Source organism: Triturus cristatus, chromosome 12 (genome assembly GCF_964204655.1).
Source record: "Triturus cristatus chromosome 12, aTriCri1.1, whole genome shotgun sequence".
Lineage (NCBI taxonomy): Eukaryota > Metazoa > Chordata > Amphibia > Caudata > Salamandridae > Triturus > Triturus cristatus.
Window position 1 is genome coordinate 603,649,464 of NC_140595.1, and position 17,052 is coordinate 603,666,515.

At 45.9% G+C, this 17,052-nt stretch overlaps 1 protein-coding gene across 1 annotated transcript in view; it reads right to left on the minus strand.

The window, feature by feature from the left end:
• Window positions 1-15,779, minus strand: part of VPS4A (vacuolar protein sorting 4 homolog A) — a 209,656-nt gene extending 193,877 nt beyond the window's left edge. Inside the window, exon 1 of the mRNA XM_085636759.1 lies at window positions 15,637-15,779. Within this exon, the coding sequence (XP_085492885.1) occupies window positions 15,637-15,657 (21 nt within the window). The 5' untranslated portion in view covers window positions 15,658-15,779. The remainder of the gene's footprint in view (window positions 1-15,636) is intronic.
• Between the last annotated feature and the right edge of the window lie 1,273 nt (window positions 15,780-17,052).

Below are 17,052 nucleotides of genomic sequence, written 5' to 3' on the forward strand. Positions count from 1 at the left end.
CTACTAGTGCGCTATCATCGCCAGCCACTTCATAGCCTGGGTTTACTACCTAAACTGCCTCGGTGCGGTTTGTGGAGGGCTCACTTACAGCACCTTAAAACTGTGGAGCTCCCCCTGTTGTACTCCCTTATTAAACTCAATAGGTAAATATTTTTTGGGCACCGCAAAAAACATGGACAGGGCAGAAGAAGTTTTACAAGCCACCCAGATGACGCTCATCTTAACACTGATGAGCTCTCTAAAAGTTAGTCTGTTGTATTTCTGCACACCTAAATGTAGAGAAAAAGTAAAGATTATTGCAACTTCTCGAGGAGATCTAGGTGATTGTATCCACAGCCAGATCTGTTTGTTCTGCATCCTTTAAATTATTCAACACAAGCTCTATGATGCACTGAAATGTTACTTTTTATAACTAGTTGGGAAGCTCCTGTTGGCTTTCCATTTTTCATGACAACAATGAAGTGAACAGAGTATTGGACCATTAACCACCTTGATGTTACAAGTCACTAGTAGATTTGCTTGTTTGCAACTTTACAGCAGACATTTAACAGAATGCACCTGTGAGATACTATAGGCATGCGCAGTTTTCTCAAGGAATATTAGGATTGTCTCATGTGAGCGAATCACATAGGTGGTTTACTTTATATCAGATGTGTTTGGATAGATCTTTTTAAGTTTCATAGGGTATAAATACTCATCATAAAGGACTTTGTAGTGTGCGTCTCCCAGCCCAAGTGTGTGGTTTAATCAAGGAATATCTCTCCAAATCTTAACCATTGCTCTGAAGTAATAGTCACCCCAAGTGTTGCCTACCAGAAATCTACAGGACGGGGACTTGTGCAAATGGTGGAGATCAGGAGTGAATAGAGGATGGAAATGTTGCCCTGCAGCCCACCCACTCTCCGTACAAATATTTCTATTGGGGAAGAGTTCTCTGGTGGCCGCAAACCGGTTCTCTGGCTGGAATACCCAGTGCTTCAGTTGGGTATAGTGTCACTTCTCCGCGTCTGGTAAATTGAAGTCTCATTGACAATGTTCAAAAGAGAGGATGTCCCACCCGTGCATTAAATCAGACATGATGAGGCAACTCCCCTCTCGCCCCAAACTAAAAAGACGCTGAAGCAGCGCTGGTTTAAAAGATGTGTGAAAGTGTATAGGAGTGTATATGTAAAGGGGAATGTCGCCCATCCAGTAGACCGATTCACCTCGTCCAAGACTTGGAGGGTGGTCTTAGCCGGGGTGCTTATGTAAGTGTTAAGTAGTCTATCTTTTTTTGGTTTTCCCAAGGCTTCCCAAATCTATCTACCAACTACTGCGCTAGCCGTGTGAAGGCAGTGTTTGTCTGACTTTCTCACTGACCATTTTGCTATGACCCTCAACTGGGCTGCTTTATAGTATAGTGCAGAGATACTCAAGAGTACGGCCCAGGGAAGGCATGCAGCCCTCCTGACCTTCACATGCAGCCCCCAGCAGAACGACCGCCCTAGGCTGCTGTTTACTTGATCGAGCAGTAACATTCTGAAATATATTAAATAAACATCAAGTGTTTATTTACACTAACTGAAGTTAAAGAGAAGAAGCAAATAAAGTGTCCTGCACCACTTATTTTTAGGAAAGCATTATTTTTTAAAGACATTTTGTAACAAAGATAAAACATATGATGCAAGTCTCTTCAAAATTCAAAAAAGTGTATGTCATGAACATGCAGGTGCATTTCACCTTAGTACATCAGATTATATCAGTGCATTCAGAAGTATTTTTAAAACTGAAAGTTTTCAAAAATGGATATAGAAACATTCATACCTCCGCCCACCCTGACAACAATGCCAATAGTGAATAAAGAGACACGTTAGATATCACATGGAACCTTCTGGGTGGTCTGGGTAGTTACTGTACATTGACAACATTATAGTTTATTAAATCAAACATAAGAGGGAACCTGAACTCATGTATTTCAAGGTGCTCTTTTGTGTCATAATGAAGAAAAAGGAGGCAAAGTTAAATTAGAAAATTATCTAGTATCACACTATTTGCTTAAGTAGGGAAGCAAGGACTGATCCCAGGTTTTCTGGTTTCACATTATTGAATTGGAATGAAATACAATTGCACAATCAAGTTACTTGAATTTACTAAGCTAGCGATAATGCTCACCTTAACCCCTCTCCTCACAAATCCGCACTCTGGCAGCAATGCGGCCCTCTGGCACACTACAGACCACTCTTTGCGGCCCCTGGGAAAATTTTTACAAGTACCCGTGGTATAGTGTAATGTCAGGTAGGGCCAGGTCACCAGCCTCTCTAAGTAAAGTCAACACTTGGTTAGGAAGTCGTGCTTTACGATCTTGCCAACTAAAGAAAGTGATCAAGCAGCATATAGAAGAGAAAAAATCCTGTTCTATCTCATTGCAGAGTCCCTGAAAAAGGTATACGAGATTGTCAAGAATTCCTGTCATGCGAGGGGAGGAAAACGGTAACCAGCGAAAACGGACTACATCTCCCAGAATGCTTAGCGGTTGAGAGGTTATGTAAACAGGAGAGCTGTTACATAACTCAAGGAAAACACGCCCTTATGTAAACAGGAGAGCTGTTACATAACTCAAGAAAAACACGCCCTTATGTAAACAGGAGAGCTGTTACATAACTCAAGGAAAACACGCCCTATAAAGGGAGGAACCGGGAGGTACAACGCTGTCGGATATTGTGTTTACACCGACGTACCTGCTTAGTGAAGAGCAGTGTTCTGGAGTGGTGCTCCAGTAAGGCAAGAACGGAGGTAGGTCGAGTCGTTACTCCCTGGGCCGTGTCTTGCCCCATCGTCACCTGTGAAGGACCCGGAAGCTCTACCGGATAACCATTGAGCTTCGCTTTTTGACTCGGCTGAGTCAAAGCGCAGTGGCGCTTTTGCTGGTTGGAGTCGTAACTCCCAGCCCGACCAGAGATACAGGGACTGCCAGCTGTAACGCACACCAGGAGGTGTTTGCCGCGTTACAGACTCGGAAGTCCACAGGATCGATCGAGCGGCTGCTCTCGGTTCAGTCTTCTTTGCTTGTGATTGGGGTATCGGTGACGCATCACCAGGAGGTGACTCCGCGTCCCGGTGCAGTCTGAGGAAGAGGTTGAGCGGCTGCTCCCTTCAGGTAGAGACCCCGGCTGGGTGTTTCCCTGACTCCTCGATTCTCCCCAACACTCTTCGTGCCCCTCACATCCTACCGATTGGCATTGTCGGCCATTTCATTTCTGCCCTCTGTTGGCATACGCCGGGATCGGCGTATATGCAGAGGACGGCTAGGACCATCCGTGCTGTGGGCTGGTAACGTACTTAGCCTGGAGGATTCCAGTGACTATAACCTGTGTTTATTCCTTGTATTATTTTTGCCTTCATTAAAATAACTAAACCTTCACAAGTGGTTGCGTTCTCATTATCGTGTCTGTTAAACGATCCTGAGACGTTCAGGGCGTTACAGAGATGCAGCAAAACGGTCCTTTTTACTGTGTTAATGTGAATGAGCCAGGATAAATATAGGGCGGTGGGGGCAGCATTTGAGATCTGCTTTAAGCTATTTCAGAAGTGGGGGAATAATTTGCCTTATATAGATCGGTCACTTTTGGAGTGATCTTAATCCCTAGATAGGTTTGTTATTTTTTGGCCCATTGAAAGGGAGTAGATTCCGCAACTGCCTCCATCTCACTTGAGGAGAGAGTTAGGTTGAAGGGATAATACTTGTGAAGGTTGATATGAAAACCTGCCACTGTCTCATATGTAGTGAGGTCAGTTTGCAGAGCCATCAGAGAAGACTGGGAGAATGTGAGGGACAACAGTACATCGTCTGCAAACAGAGATTTTTTTGGTTTACGGAGCTAAACGAGAGTCCATTGATGCAGGGCTCTTCTCTCACTCTGGCTGCTAGGGGCTCAATACTAAAGGCAAATAAAATTGAAGATAACCGACAACCCTGTATCAAACCACCACAAGGCTTAAAAGGTTTGAGGCAGTCTCGTTCACCAACATGCGTGACCTTGGGTGGGCATAGTTGGCCTGGACCATGCTTATAAATCTGTTTCCAAAGCCAAAATGTTGTAGTGTGAGGAAAAGAAAGGACCAGTCCGCCCGGTTGAAAGCTTTTGTGGCATCTAGTGCCAAGAGAACAGCCGGGATGCATTTTTTAGTAGCTTTCTAAACCAGGTGGACATCCTCAGGATGTTGCGAGTCTGCCGCTCCTTAATGAATCTTAGTGGCCAGAATCTTAGTATAGAGTTTGGCATCTAGATGCATAGGTCAATAAGATCCACAAAAACCGGGATCTTTACCTGGTTTTGGTATAATAGAGACCAATGCTTCACTCTTTGTGTGTGTCACCCTGTGGGATTCCTCCATGTAATTAAATAGGGCAGTCAAGTGCGACACCACGACATAGCTAAAAGTCTGGCTAAAATTGGGCTGTAAACCCATCTGGCCAAGGTGATTTATGCAGTTTAAGAGCGTCAACGGCAGTTTGGACTTAGTCGTCCCTGATGGGACTTTCCAAGAGCTCATGTTGGTCAACAGTCACCCAGGGAAGTTCCACCCTTTCTAAATAGGTTAGTTGCGCCATCTCATCAGTCGGGTCAGAGGTTTATATAATTGTTTATAAAAGTGTCAGGGAACAGTCTCTCCGGATTCCAAACATAATTGCAGAAAGTATTCTCTTTCATGTTTAACTCCCGAGCTGTCAAGCCAGATGTGAGTCTATCTTATTCCTCTGTTCATATATGTTTTTTTAAGGCGCAGCAGAGTTAATTCCACCCTATTTGTGTATATGGCGTTAAGCTTGCCTCATAAGGCCGTGACCATCCTTTGTAAAAGCAGAAAGGGGGAATCTTTATGACCTCGCTCTCCTGACTTGAGTTCCGCCTCAAGGACTAACCGATCCCGAGCCTTCTGCTGGGACAGGGTAGACATCAATGAGATACATGTTCCTCTAATAACCACTTTAACGTGTCCCAGGTAGTGGAGGGGTTGGTGTCCTGGGGATTGTTCAATTGGAAGTAATTCCGATTGGCCTTACAGAGTTAATCTCTGAAGAGATGATACCGCGTAAGTGACACTGGGAAGAACCATCTTCAAAATTTGGACTTCAGGGCTTGTCACTCCAGTGTAATCTCCATCAGGGCATGGTCTGAGAGTGCAATAGGATGAACTCTATTTTCAGCACTAGTGTGTTGTAATGATTGGCTTATGAAACTGTTATATGTGCGATGGAAGTGGGGAAAAAAATGTATAATCCAGAGTAGTACGGTGAGTGACTCTCCAGGTGTCTATTAAGCCTATGGGTAGGATGGCTTGCTTCAGTAACGCTTTCAGTTTGAAGTCTATGGGGGTGAGTGCTATCTAGGAAGGAATCCCAGCTTAGATTATAGTCACCCATTAAAATAATTTCCTCCTCCGCAAATCTCCCCAGGAGAGAATGCAAAGAGTGAATAAACTCAGCTTGCCCCATATTGGGTGCGTAGATCAAGGCTATTATGCAAGGCTATCAAGCAGAGCCGTCCCTTAAAGTGTCCTTTAAACATTACTATTCTCACTTCTTTGTCAAACTTGCTGCCTGTTATTCGGAACCTTAAAGAAGATTGAAAGATGAGGGCCACTCTGTTGTGTTTAGTGGTAGCAGATGATTTTATTATCGGGGGTAAGCTTTGTTGGGTTAGCCTGTGGTCCTCACTACGCTTAAGTTGCATCTTCTGGCGGGCTATGATATTGAGTCTCCGGTCAAATATGTATTGCCAAAGTTTGTGGCGTTTAGCCGGTGAGTCAGAACCTTTCATATTCCATTGACAGTGCATTTAGTACAATGGATGTAGTGTAGCATCTGTGAGTATCACAGTCCACAATAAGTGAAAGCTGAAGTATGATCTCAGTGCGTTTCTACGAAGCCCCAACCATTCCAACTTTCCACCCCCAATGCCCCCTACCCATCCCTTCATACCACTCCCACTTATGTATTAAGAACAAAAACAGTATGACGACAAAACCAGGGAACTTGGTTCCCAATTACTGAGTTAGCATTACATCAAACATGTGAGACTGAGACGTATCGGTCAAGAACCGCTATACTATTCTATGAGATGCCATTGAATTCCAAGGTGGTCTGGCAACTGGGCAACTGTTTGGTAGGGAAATGAAGCGCTTGATAAGTACAATGTCAGAATTGCACACTCAATGCTGGGGCAATGTCCTGGAAAAGCAAACACGTGGCTCCTTAGAACAAAACTGTCTCTAGTTTCCGGGTGGACTGGAGAATTTGTTTTTTGACTTTGAAGAAATGCAGTTTTGCCAGCAGATCCCGGGGTCACTTCCCCTCTCTAGGAGTAATCAGACCCACTCTGTACACCCAGTCTAGACTCACCTCAGCTTGATTCTCCTCCAGGATCTCAGAGAACATGCCCGCCATGAAAGTTTCCAGATCTGGGCCTTCAACTCTTTCGATCAAGTTGCATATCCGGATATTGTCTCACCGGGAACGATTTTCCGCATCTTCGCAATTCAAAAGGGTAGATTGCAATTGGGTCTGTAATTGTTCTGCAGAATTTTCCATCCAGTCAATCCTCCGTTGCAGCCCCTGGCACTTTGTGTCAAGATCCAAGGATCGAGTGCCTACTGAGTCCAAATCTTATTGTAGTGAAGTGGGCTTGGTATTAATATCGGATTTGAAGGTCAAAAGAGGAGGAGGCGGGATCTGTTTTCTATTCCTCTCTTAATTCTTTCTTAAAGTCTTGTAGGGAAGAAAGGATGTCTTTTTTAGTCAGGGCCATCATCTCACCGGAGGCAGCATTGGGGTGGGAGTCTCCTGCTTCATTTGGGGTAGAATAGCTCGAAGCCCTATTTGACTGCACTTTTTTTGCGGCATAGAGGCTGCAGGACAGCGTTAAGCACGGAACACCAGTGCCAAACATCAAGTAGCACCTTTCCAGGAGCGGAGGTAGAAAGCCTAGATCGACTCCTCTCCCCAAACGCCACAGTTGTTCAAGGGGTGCTGAGATCACAGGTCAACTAGATGTCCATGGCAGGCGTGTGCTGAAGTTGATCCACCACTTTAATATCCTGTCTTCCTGCCACCACCGTCCCTTTGTTTCCCCGGATAAGCGTTCACAGAAGTTCTGGTTACCCCGTTTGAGCACTGGGTGGGGCTTTGATTTGGTAAGTTGATTCAGACTGTGGTGCAGCACAACAGATAGGGCCTCCGAGCTGGGTGTCAGATAGACCTTAGCTGCGTCTACTCTCCATTGAAAATATGCAGGATTCAATTAGCGCTGTGAGCCCCCTCCGCCCTTCCTAATGTGATTGTTCAGTTGGTGCCAGCGGCTAATGGTGTTTATGAGGCCAATTGCGGGCCAATGTCGGAAATGGCCACCATATTGGGGAAAGGCAAACTAAAAGTCGTTGAGCCACCGATGCCGCCGCCCCCGTTCAAGCCCTCTTAACAGCTTCCTTCCGTTGCCAGTCTTGCGGGGACCTTGCCTCATGTCTAGTGCTGCTGACTTTAATGCGGAGGGAGGTAAGATTGCGCCTCAGCTTCGATGGCCACCATGAGGCCCACCTCCACCATAGGTTGTTGCGGGAGACATTAGTCCCTGGAGTGTTGCGGCGATGAGAAGGCTGCCACGCTGCCCTCTGTGTGTTCTCATCGCCCCTGACATGCCAGGAAGCATTCACTAGTGTGCTTTGGGCGCCAGACTCCTTGAATCTGCCAGAAACACTGCAGAGCCTCGATGGATCATGTCCACACGACCATGATGGTTTGCCACGCCCGCATGGATACTTTCTCACTTTCAGAGTGTTCAGTTTTGCAGGACTGAGCATCAAGTCTAAGTCAATTTTCTTGACAGTGTAAAATTCCTTTGCTGTCATCTGAGCTAAATGTAGATAAAATGGTAAAGAACAGCCACTATTTCTTGCCAACAAGAGCGCACGGCCCGCTCGCTTAACCCGGAGAGGGCCCCATCGCATCAGGTGGCCTCTGAGGAGGACACAGGGATCACGCAGAATGTTTCAGCCTCTAACTTCCTGTTGCCCTCCCAGGAGCCTCTGGCTTGACCAGTCACCAGCAGAACTGGCAGGTTTATGATCATTTTCCCGGGATGTCGTGGTGTGGCTCAGGGCTGCCTGGTAATCCAAGCATTGGGCTCTTTTAACTTATGATGTTGCGTTTGTTGGGGTTCGTAGAGAGAAAGGTTGGGGCAGGCTTAGGAGGGGGGTGTTTCATGATAGGGGGGGCATACATTACGGTTAGCCCAGTTGGCTACGGTCCATAGTTGCACCATGACAGGTACTTCTAGTTGGCGAAGTATGGGGTAGGAGCTGGAGTGGGGGAGGGAGGGTTTCCTTATTTAGACTCAGCACTGATACATCTAATCACATTCACTTCACTGTTGCAGCATCAAGACGTGATCAGAACATGAACATTATCACTCGTGCAGTAACTCCCTTGGACGAATTACTAACTCACAGCCGCACACCATCACAGGGAAGCATAGCCTCCTCTCATTGAATGTTATTGGCCTCCTAGACAAACTCAAACAAGGCACAGTTCAGAAGGCGGCACACAAAACTAACCCCGACATGCTCATGCTCCAGAAGACACATCTCATGGGCAACCACTGCCCCTTCCTGGTTTCCAGGGGTTTTTCAAGGATATTCCACCAGGGGTTCCACTTTGACTTGAGGAGTGTCACCATTCTGATCCGACGAAACATCACCCTGGTGGCGTCCAGGTTATGGCATGACACTCAGGGACGTTATGTGGCAGTATCTGGTACTCTACAGGGGTCTCCGCTATCGCTAATTTGCATCTATGCTCTCCCATCCCTTACATTGAAGTTTGTAGGTATACTGAGTCATCATCTCATGGAGCTCCCCGCTGCCCCGTGGGACTTGGGTAGGGATCTCAATGGGGTTTGCAACCTTAGATTAGATAGTTTGTCCACTTCGGCCACATTAGGGGCTGGCCCGACATAACTTACCACTTTCTTGCATAACATGCATCTCATTGATGCGTGGCGGGTGCACCATCCGGTGGCGCACTGCTACAATTTCTACTCTAGTGAACATCAATATTTCTCGCGTCTCAACTATTTTCTTCTCCCTAAACACGAGTGGCACAGACTGATAACCGTTCAGTTCTTGGCAAGGCGGTTGCCCGACCACTCGCCAATGCTGCTTAATCTCACCTGGGGGCCTGATTGGCCCGCTGCTGGGTGGCGCATGAGCCGCCGGTGCCTTTCGAGTGAGGAGTTTCGTGAGGCTTGTCTCCAAATGGGTCAGCAGTTCTTGAAGGAAAATAGTGAGTCAGTAGAATCCCAGAGTGTCCATTTGTGAGGGCTTAAAGGCTACCTTGAGGGGCAAGATTGTTAACTACAACAAAGGGCAGCTGGCGGGTACAACAAATGGTAGCGGACCTGAAGTCCCCCATACTGGAACAGCATTATGTAGCTACAGCAGAGGACTCAAGCCTACGTCATTCCCTCCATACCCAGACACTTTTACGACAGAACACATGCAGGAGGCCCGTGAGGCAAGGATGGCTATGGCAGCAAAATTATAGGGGGCAAGGCAAGTGAAACACTGCACTGGCTGTGTACGCCTCCAGAGACCCTATAGCCTACACTGAAACAGAAGAGGGCTGCAAATGACTGGCAGAGAGGCCATTGTTGGAGCCTTTGCTGCGTATTACCAGCAGTTCGACAGCCCTAACGGAGAGAGATAACGTACTGACCAACAACAATTTGTGGCGGACCTTCTGATGACCTGTCTGGCCCCCGCGAATTGGGGCCATTTAAAGACGGATGTTACCCTCAAGGAGTTGGGAGAGGCCCTTATGCAGCTTCAACAGGGCAAAGCGCTGGGACCTAGGGGCTTTCCGGCAGAATTATGGCAGCCCCAAAGGCCACGGCAGGCCCACTTCTTTTACATACCTTTCATGAGGTCCTGCAGGTGAGTGGGTTGCCCAGAGATGTCAGAGCAGCAGACATAGTGGTGATCCCGAAGCCAGGGTTAGGTGGAGCCCGCTGTGAGGAGAACAAACCAATATCATTACTGAACAAAAGTTGTGGGCTAAAGTGCTGGTAAATAGACTGTTGAGGATGGTTTAGCATCTTGTTCATCTCGATCAGTCTGGGTTCATGCCCCGTCGTGCCACTAGTCACAATATTAGAAGGCTCAACATTGCCACTGAGATGAGTACTAGTCTGTCCGGCCAACAGGCATTGCTAATGGTAGACTTCCAAACGGAGTTCAACTCATTCGACTGGGACTACCTTTTCGCTTTACTGACAACTTCACTCTGGGCCGAAATTTGTCAGCTATGTCAGCCTTCAGGCAAGGGTATGTGTTGTCAGTGCTGTGTACCACTGGTTCAACATAGAGATGGGCACCCGCCAGGTTTGCTCGCTCTTGCTCTTCGCCTTAGTGGCCTGGGTGAGGGTAGATGCACTGTTTCGCTGCTTCCAGTGGTCTCCGCCGATCAGTGACAGAATTTTTGTTTTTCCTAGACAATCCAGCTGACTCTAGTCTCGAGCCCAGCAAATACTACATACATTTGGTACCTACTATGGTCTTCATCTTACCCATTGCCAAAGTCCAGCGATTATCTCATGGGTCCCGGACCTTGCGGGTGCTTTCAGTGGGGTTCAAATACCTTGGGGTGTTTATCACCAAGAACAGAGATCTGGCATACAAGGCCAACCTTAAATCTCAGCTTGTGGGTTTGGCAAAGATGTCAAGCTCTGGACCTCCCTTCTCTTATCCATGCTTGGCCGTTCGGCCATTTTCAAAATGGTCTACCTACCACTGCTCCTGTATCAGCTCCAAAATTACCCCTTCCCGGTAGGACAGAGCTTCTTTATCCAAGGACAATGCCTGTATCCGAGACCTCCTGTGGGGTGAGATAGTGCCCTAGATTGCCCCTTAAAAACGTTGCAGGCCTGCCTTCGAATGTGCCATAGCCACTCTGGATCTGCTGTTATACTACAGAGCTGCACACCGCATGGTACTTAACGATTGTGGTTGGCGGGGACCTGGCCTATGCAGTGGAGGGGCGGATCATGGGTTAGAACGGCCTACCACACCTATTGTATGGCAGCAAAGCACTGCGGTCTCTGCCCTCTTCCACTTGAGTAGTGCTGTCCGTTTGGACAGCAGCTCCGGTGGCCAAGGGTTGGGCAGACAGACTCGTTGGAGACCCAGCTGTGGAGGGGGACCAGACTCACCCAGGTATCCACACTCCGTGGCTTTGCCAAATGGGATACCACAGCCATAGTCACCCTGGAAGAAGTGATCCACAAAGAGTCTATAAAGTCCTTTCAGGAGCTGCAGGGGGACTATCAGATGCATCGCACTCTGTATTTCTGCCAGCTCCAGCTCCAGCTCCGACACGTGCCCACGCCATACTTACCGACAAAGGTGATAATTCCAGAATACTCACCCCTAGAGCCAAAAATCATACTTACCGACATTAAAGAACACAAAATGTCTACCCTCTATCAGCCACTGCTGCGTAATCAGCCAGATCCCATGATAAGGGTGAGGAAGACGTGGGTTTAAGAACTGGGGCTGCTTGATGCTGAGGACTATAATGAGGCGATGGCCACTGCCAGAGAAGCTGTGGTGGCCTCTCAGTTCTGTCTAATACAACTCAAAATATTACATTGTACATCCCTCACGAGAGCACAGCTGTTTAAAATGGGGCTTGCTTGCCCAGGATGTTGACTGCGCTGCAATGATCCCACAGGGGACCTGTTACACACCTTCTGGAGCTGCCTGGCCTGGCCTTATTGCACTTCTGGGGGGGGCTGTTGGAAACTTCAGAGATGGTACTAGGCTGGAGGATCCACAGATATCTAAAATAGATTTTAGTGCACATTGCAGAAGACACAGGGGCAACAAATGTAAAAGGGCACTGCTTTGATTGGGTCTGCTGATAGCCAAACGAGCCATTGCAAGGGCGTGGAAGGGAGCTGCGGTCCCTTTCCTAGACAGATGGGCAAAGGATATGGATTACGGAATGGGACTAGAACGCCCATTATACCAAAATACACTACAAAATGTGGAAGGCCTGGGCCACGCACCGAGTGATATGCCTTTAGCCATGTACACCACGAACGTGGTCCACAGAGGGCGAGTTATGTTCCTTCAAGGTCATTTCATGTTTGAATTTCGAAGGGATATTTCATGCTCAAGTTTGTCTTTAGCGAGTCTGCTGAGCTCATTATGTGGTATTGTAATTGCAATTACTCCGTTTCATAGTGCTGACTGTTTTGCATCAAGCCTGTTAAAATCTCAATAATAAGGTAAAAAAAAAAGGGAATAGCCACTACTTCCACATGTTTCTCCATCATCGCCAGCGTTTGGGAGTGTGAAGAAACTTTTGTAAACTTCATTATCAACAAAATACAGGAGGAAATCACCCTTTGTAATATCACGTTTCAGCCAATGCCACAGAATAGTTTGAAAGCCTGGGCAACCAACGTTTTCAGCATGCTTTCTGGATTCCTGGAAGAAGCAGTATGAAGGGAGGAGCACATCAAGTGTTGTGAAGTAAAGCAGCCTGGGCAACCAGGATCTAGTATACACCCTTACTCCCGGTAGACCCTTTTGTCCCAGAAGGGTCTATCTTGTCTTCTCTTATATGTAACATCAATATGCAGCCTTTCTGCTCTCTGTTACAGCACGTGTGGGAGCGGTTCAATATGTACGCAGACAACACCTGCTGGAGTTTTCCACTTAATTCCACTACTAAATTTAAAACATTGTTGAATATAGCCACTCCTCACAAATCCACAAAAGGCTTATCTGTAACCAGATGGAGCACTGAAAATAAGTTTTTTAAACCGAAACCTTGTACACTGAAGTGCTTTTAACAACTCCAGACATTTTGTATGCTCCTGGTCCATCTCCCACCTGGCCTTCATTTACGGGTCAATTGCCCCAAACGCCACACTGCTAAATCTGTTTAAAACCTCGGTATTTGGAAGGACCCAAAGCTCTCCTTCATAGCCCAAGAGACAGAAGTATCCAGAACAGTTTTTTTTTTATAATAAAAGAATGAACTGTATTCTACCTTATTTATAAGTCTGGCTAAAATATCCCAGTCGTAAATGTACGTGTACAGTCACTCTTAGATTATGGAAATTCAGTATATCTGGCTGTACCAAAACAAGTTCTGAATTGCATAAAAACATGGCTAGATTGGTAGCAGATATGCTCAAAATTAATCATATTGGCCACTTTGCAGGACCTTCATTGATTGCCAATCCACAAAAGGCTCATTTTCAAATCCATGACTATCATCAATGTGCCTCTGTATGGACACTCCCCAGGCCTTTGGGCCTCTAAATGTCAGTGGTAGACTATGGGTCAGACCCAGAAATAAGCCATTCTGGCCTTGCTCGCAGTTCCCAAAACCAGAAATGCTATATGGCAATCGAGCTTTTTCTTTGGAAGCCACTAAGACTAGATTTTCCTTGCTATGATAGCTTAGCCTTAAACACTCTTTCATCAAATAAAAAAACTCTCACAGATTTGCCAGTTCCAGCTCTTTTCTTAGACTTCAGGATTTTTTGTTATATTATTTGACCTCTCTATAGTACAAACAATCCTGGTTGTGTATAGTCAGGGTGTGGAATTCCTATTTCACGACACCTAAAACATAGGTTTTGGGAGCAAGGACAACACGTTTTAATGTTTATTTTGTTCACTGGACAAGCAGACCCAACCCCCTTCAGCACAAACCCCTTGGCTGACAGTTTACAGTATTACACTGTGCATTTTCCAAAGAGCATAGTCAGGCATAAAGGCAGAAGATCTGAATTCCACATGTATATCTTTTTCCAACCTGTACATATGATTCCATTATTACTAAATACTTTACTATTAGGATTAGGGCTCTATGGAAAAGCAGTGAGAAGTGAGCTCAAGTAGCATAATTTATTTACAGTGGTTCTAGTATAAACATGGGTATGTATATAAAAATTTGAGGCTACTTATAATGCTTTCAAAATGGTGCCTGACTATATACATGTAGATGCATTAAAGGAATATTAATGGTTGTTTGCTTTCCAAAAAGAAACGTACACAAAAGAAAGCAAATTGACATAATTGTGTTGGTAAACTATTGTTTAACTTTAAATACAATTTCTCCGAGACATTGTGCAGTAAAAAAAATAGTTTTTACAAAGATTAACATGGGGAATTTGTATAAACCCATTATGGGCACCATGAAAATAAACTAGGGGTCCAATTTTAGGAACTCATGAGTTTACAGTCATAGGCTTGAAACAATAATCCTTGCAAAGGTTTGTGATTTTCATATGCGCAAATATACATGTATACAATTGCTAATATGAAATCTGCTAAGTGATTGTAAATTCATCCTTTCTACACTCCCTTTCCCCCCCCACTCTGGAAAAATGTTTGATCCAGTCTTTGACAGTCAATTTCCAACATTTCCTAAAGTAGGAAGAGATCGTAAAGGAATTGACGAATGCCCTTAAACGTGTATGTTTGCGGCTGTGCCTCCATCACAAGGCATTCTAATTCTGGAACTACTGTTCCCTGCCTAATTTCAGTAGCCAAAAGTATATCTATGGAAATGTGGCAAAATCACCCCCTATAGGAATCCGAACCCTCACATATTATGAGCACTGTCATATCAGTGAGACTATTATCAGGACTCGGATATAATGACAACTCTGCCATAATACGTCACCTTGTTGAATGGCACCAAAAGCTACTTGAGGAATTTTTTTACAGGACAAGCAGATGTATGATGCTTCCCATCCCTTCGAAAAGTAATTTTTTTTCAAAAACATTTTATAAATTTGCACAGCCATGATACATTGTGCTTTACAAATGAAATTATAACACAACCATGTTCTCAATGACATTCACCATCGTATGCAATTGTAAGAGTATATGCAGAGGCTCTTGTCAATCTTTTAATTTAGAATAGAATATGTACTGTGAAGAAACAAAAAGTACAAATACACAAAATATGCAGATACATGGGCCATTCATTTCCGCTAGACAGTACTACTAAGCCTGACATCATTTTGAGTGGCATGACTACTCGTGTGCCACCTGTTTCTTCTATCACATTTCATATATATATAACCATCATGTAGTGGATTACCTAACACAACTATGTGGCATGAAATAATTCCAAAGCTATGAACTCAGCAGGTTGGTACAAACTACAAGACAGTATAACACAACAAAAAATATTAACCAGATACACGTTCTCCTTGAATCTGTATCTATCTCCATCCATTGTCAACAAGACAAATGCATGCCACAGAGTTAAAGGCGGGTCACCTGAGTGCAAGCCTTCCCCGCCCAAAAAATGATAACTCTCAAGGACTTCAATGGGTGCAATCCGTTGAAAACATCAGACGTCACCCGCTTTGTAGAGTCAAAAGGTATACCCAGGTACATACCGGACATCTGCCATTACTTGGAACCCTCCCTCTTCTATTTCACACCTTTCTACCCTCCAGTCTCCCCAAAAATTCGTGTTTCTCTTGCCAAATGCATCCCTATCCTAAAAGACCGCTCTCAAAATGTTCTTTAATCCGCACCCCACAGCTCTCCACGACTACACATATTCACCTGCAGGGTTGATGTTGTCATCTCATCCCCTGGACAACGATCGGCGCTTCCCCCGCCGTAGTTTACAGCCTTTTCTCCAGTGTCAAACACCGACCTAGCGCACCGGAACCGGAAGCAGCTGCTGCTACAGCAGCAGCAACAGCAGCCGAAGAGATTAGCGAAAACTGGCAGTCAGAGCACGGGGACTAGCAAAGGCACTAGAATGGTACATCTCCGATAGACAGGCTCTGAGAGCGCCATCTTAGGTGTGGAGCCGTGACGACCGACAGACCTAAGAATGATGCATTAAGAACGCTAGAGCGATACGGATTCACAGCGAAAAGGACAGCGCTTCCTTTTTGGGTGATGAAATTTACCGATTACAAACCCAAGGATGATGGCGCAGAGTACGTCATGTCAGATAGATAATAGTTGAGTTCCATAGTCGCGGCCTAGTGACCAATGTCGAGGGATTGTGTCTGCACTTGGGCATCTTCAGACTTGGCTTTCTATATGGATCTTCAAACTTTTTTATGACAGTACACTGTAAAGTTGAAGAAGCCACTGATGCAGAAGCAACTTTAGGTAAGTCTTTCAAGTTTATTGAATACACCACAGGAGCCAACGGAGCAGGACCTGTGAAGTGGTGGGGGCGCTAGGCCCACCTACTTTATGAAGGACTACACAGACACCAGATTGATAGTAGATAACTGGCCTCGAGCACGTGAGCTCGGCTCCTTTTATTATCAGGGTCACCTGACTGGTGACACCTGTGGTGGGTGGGTGTTAAGTGTGGGCTAATAGCATCAGAAACACTAGACTGTATCCAGCCAGATACTACATACAACTTTGGATAAAAGGAAATATACGAAGTCCAACCTGTAAAGAAAACAGACACCCCAAAATAAATCACACGTAGCCTTATCTTCAGGCCGCAGTCCGGCGGTGTTGGATTTCTTGGACCATCATTGTTCGTGATGTTCGGGTTCGTCTTTGCAAACTACCTGAGACCGACCTGGTCTATCAGTAACAATGTCTATGTACACGAGTCCTTCATCAGGATACTGGGAGCTGTGATGAGATCCACTCTGTGGTGTTTCTTGTCATGAGGTTTACTGCCTGGAGGTGACATGCTAGCAGTTGTTCCAGTGTCTTGATGGCCAAGATGCTTCCGACTTGCCTCTCTCACTTGGGCACCTCTCTCACCGGTGCCTCCGGGTGGGCTTTCCTGCTGGGCGGTCATGGGACCGTGTGGACTGTGCGGGCTCTGCGTGGGCCGCGCTAAGGCGTCGCTTCCGAACTGCCAACGGGACTCACAGCCTAGTCGCTCATGTGTCCGCCAAGGGTGATGTTTCCATCTCGGTGTCTTCGCCATCTGGAATCCGGTTCTGTGTCTTCCTCTCCGGGTCGCAGGGCAACCAGTCTCCGGCTGTGGCC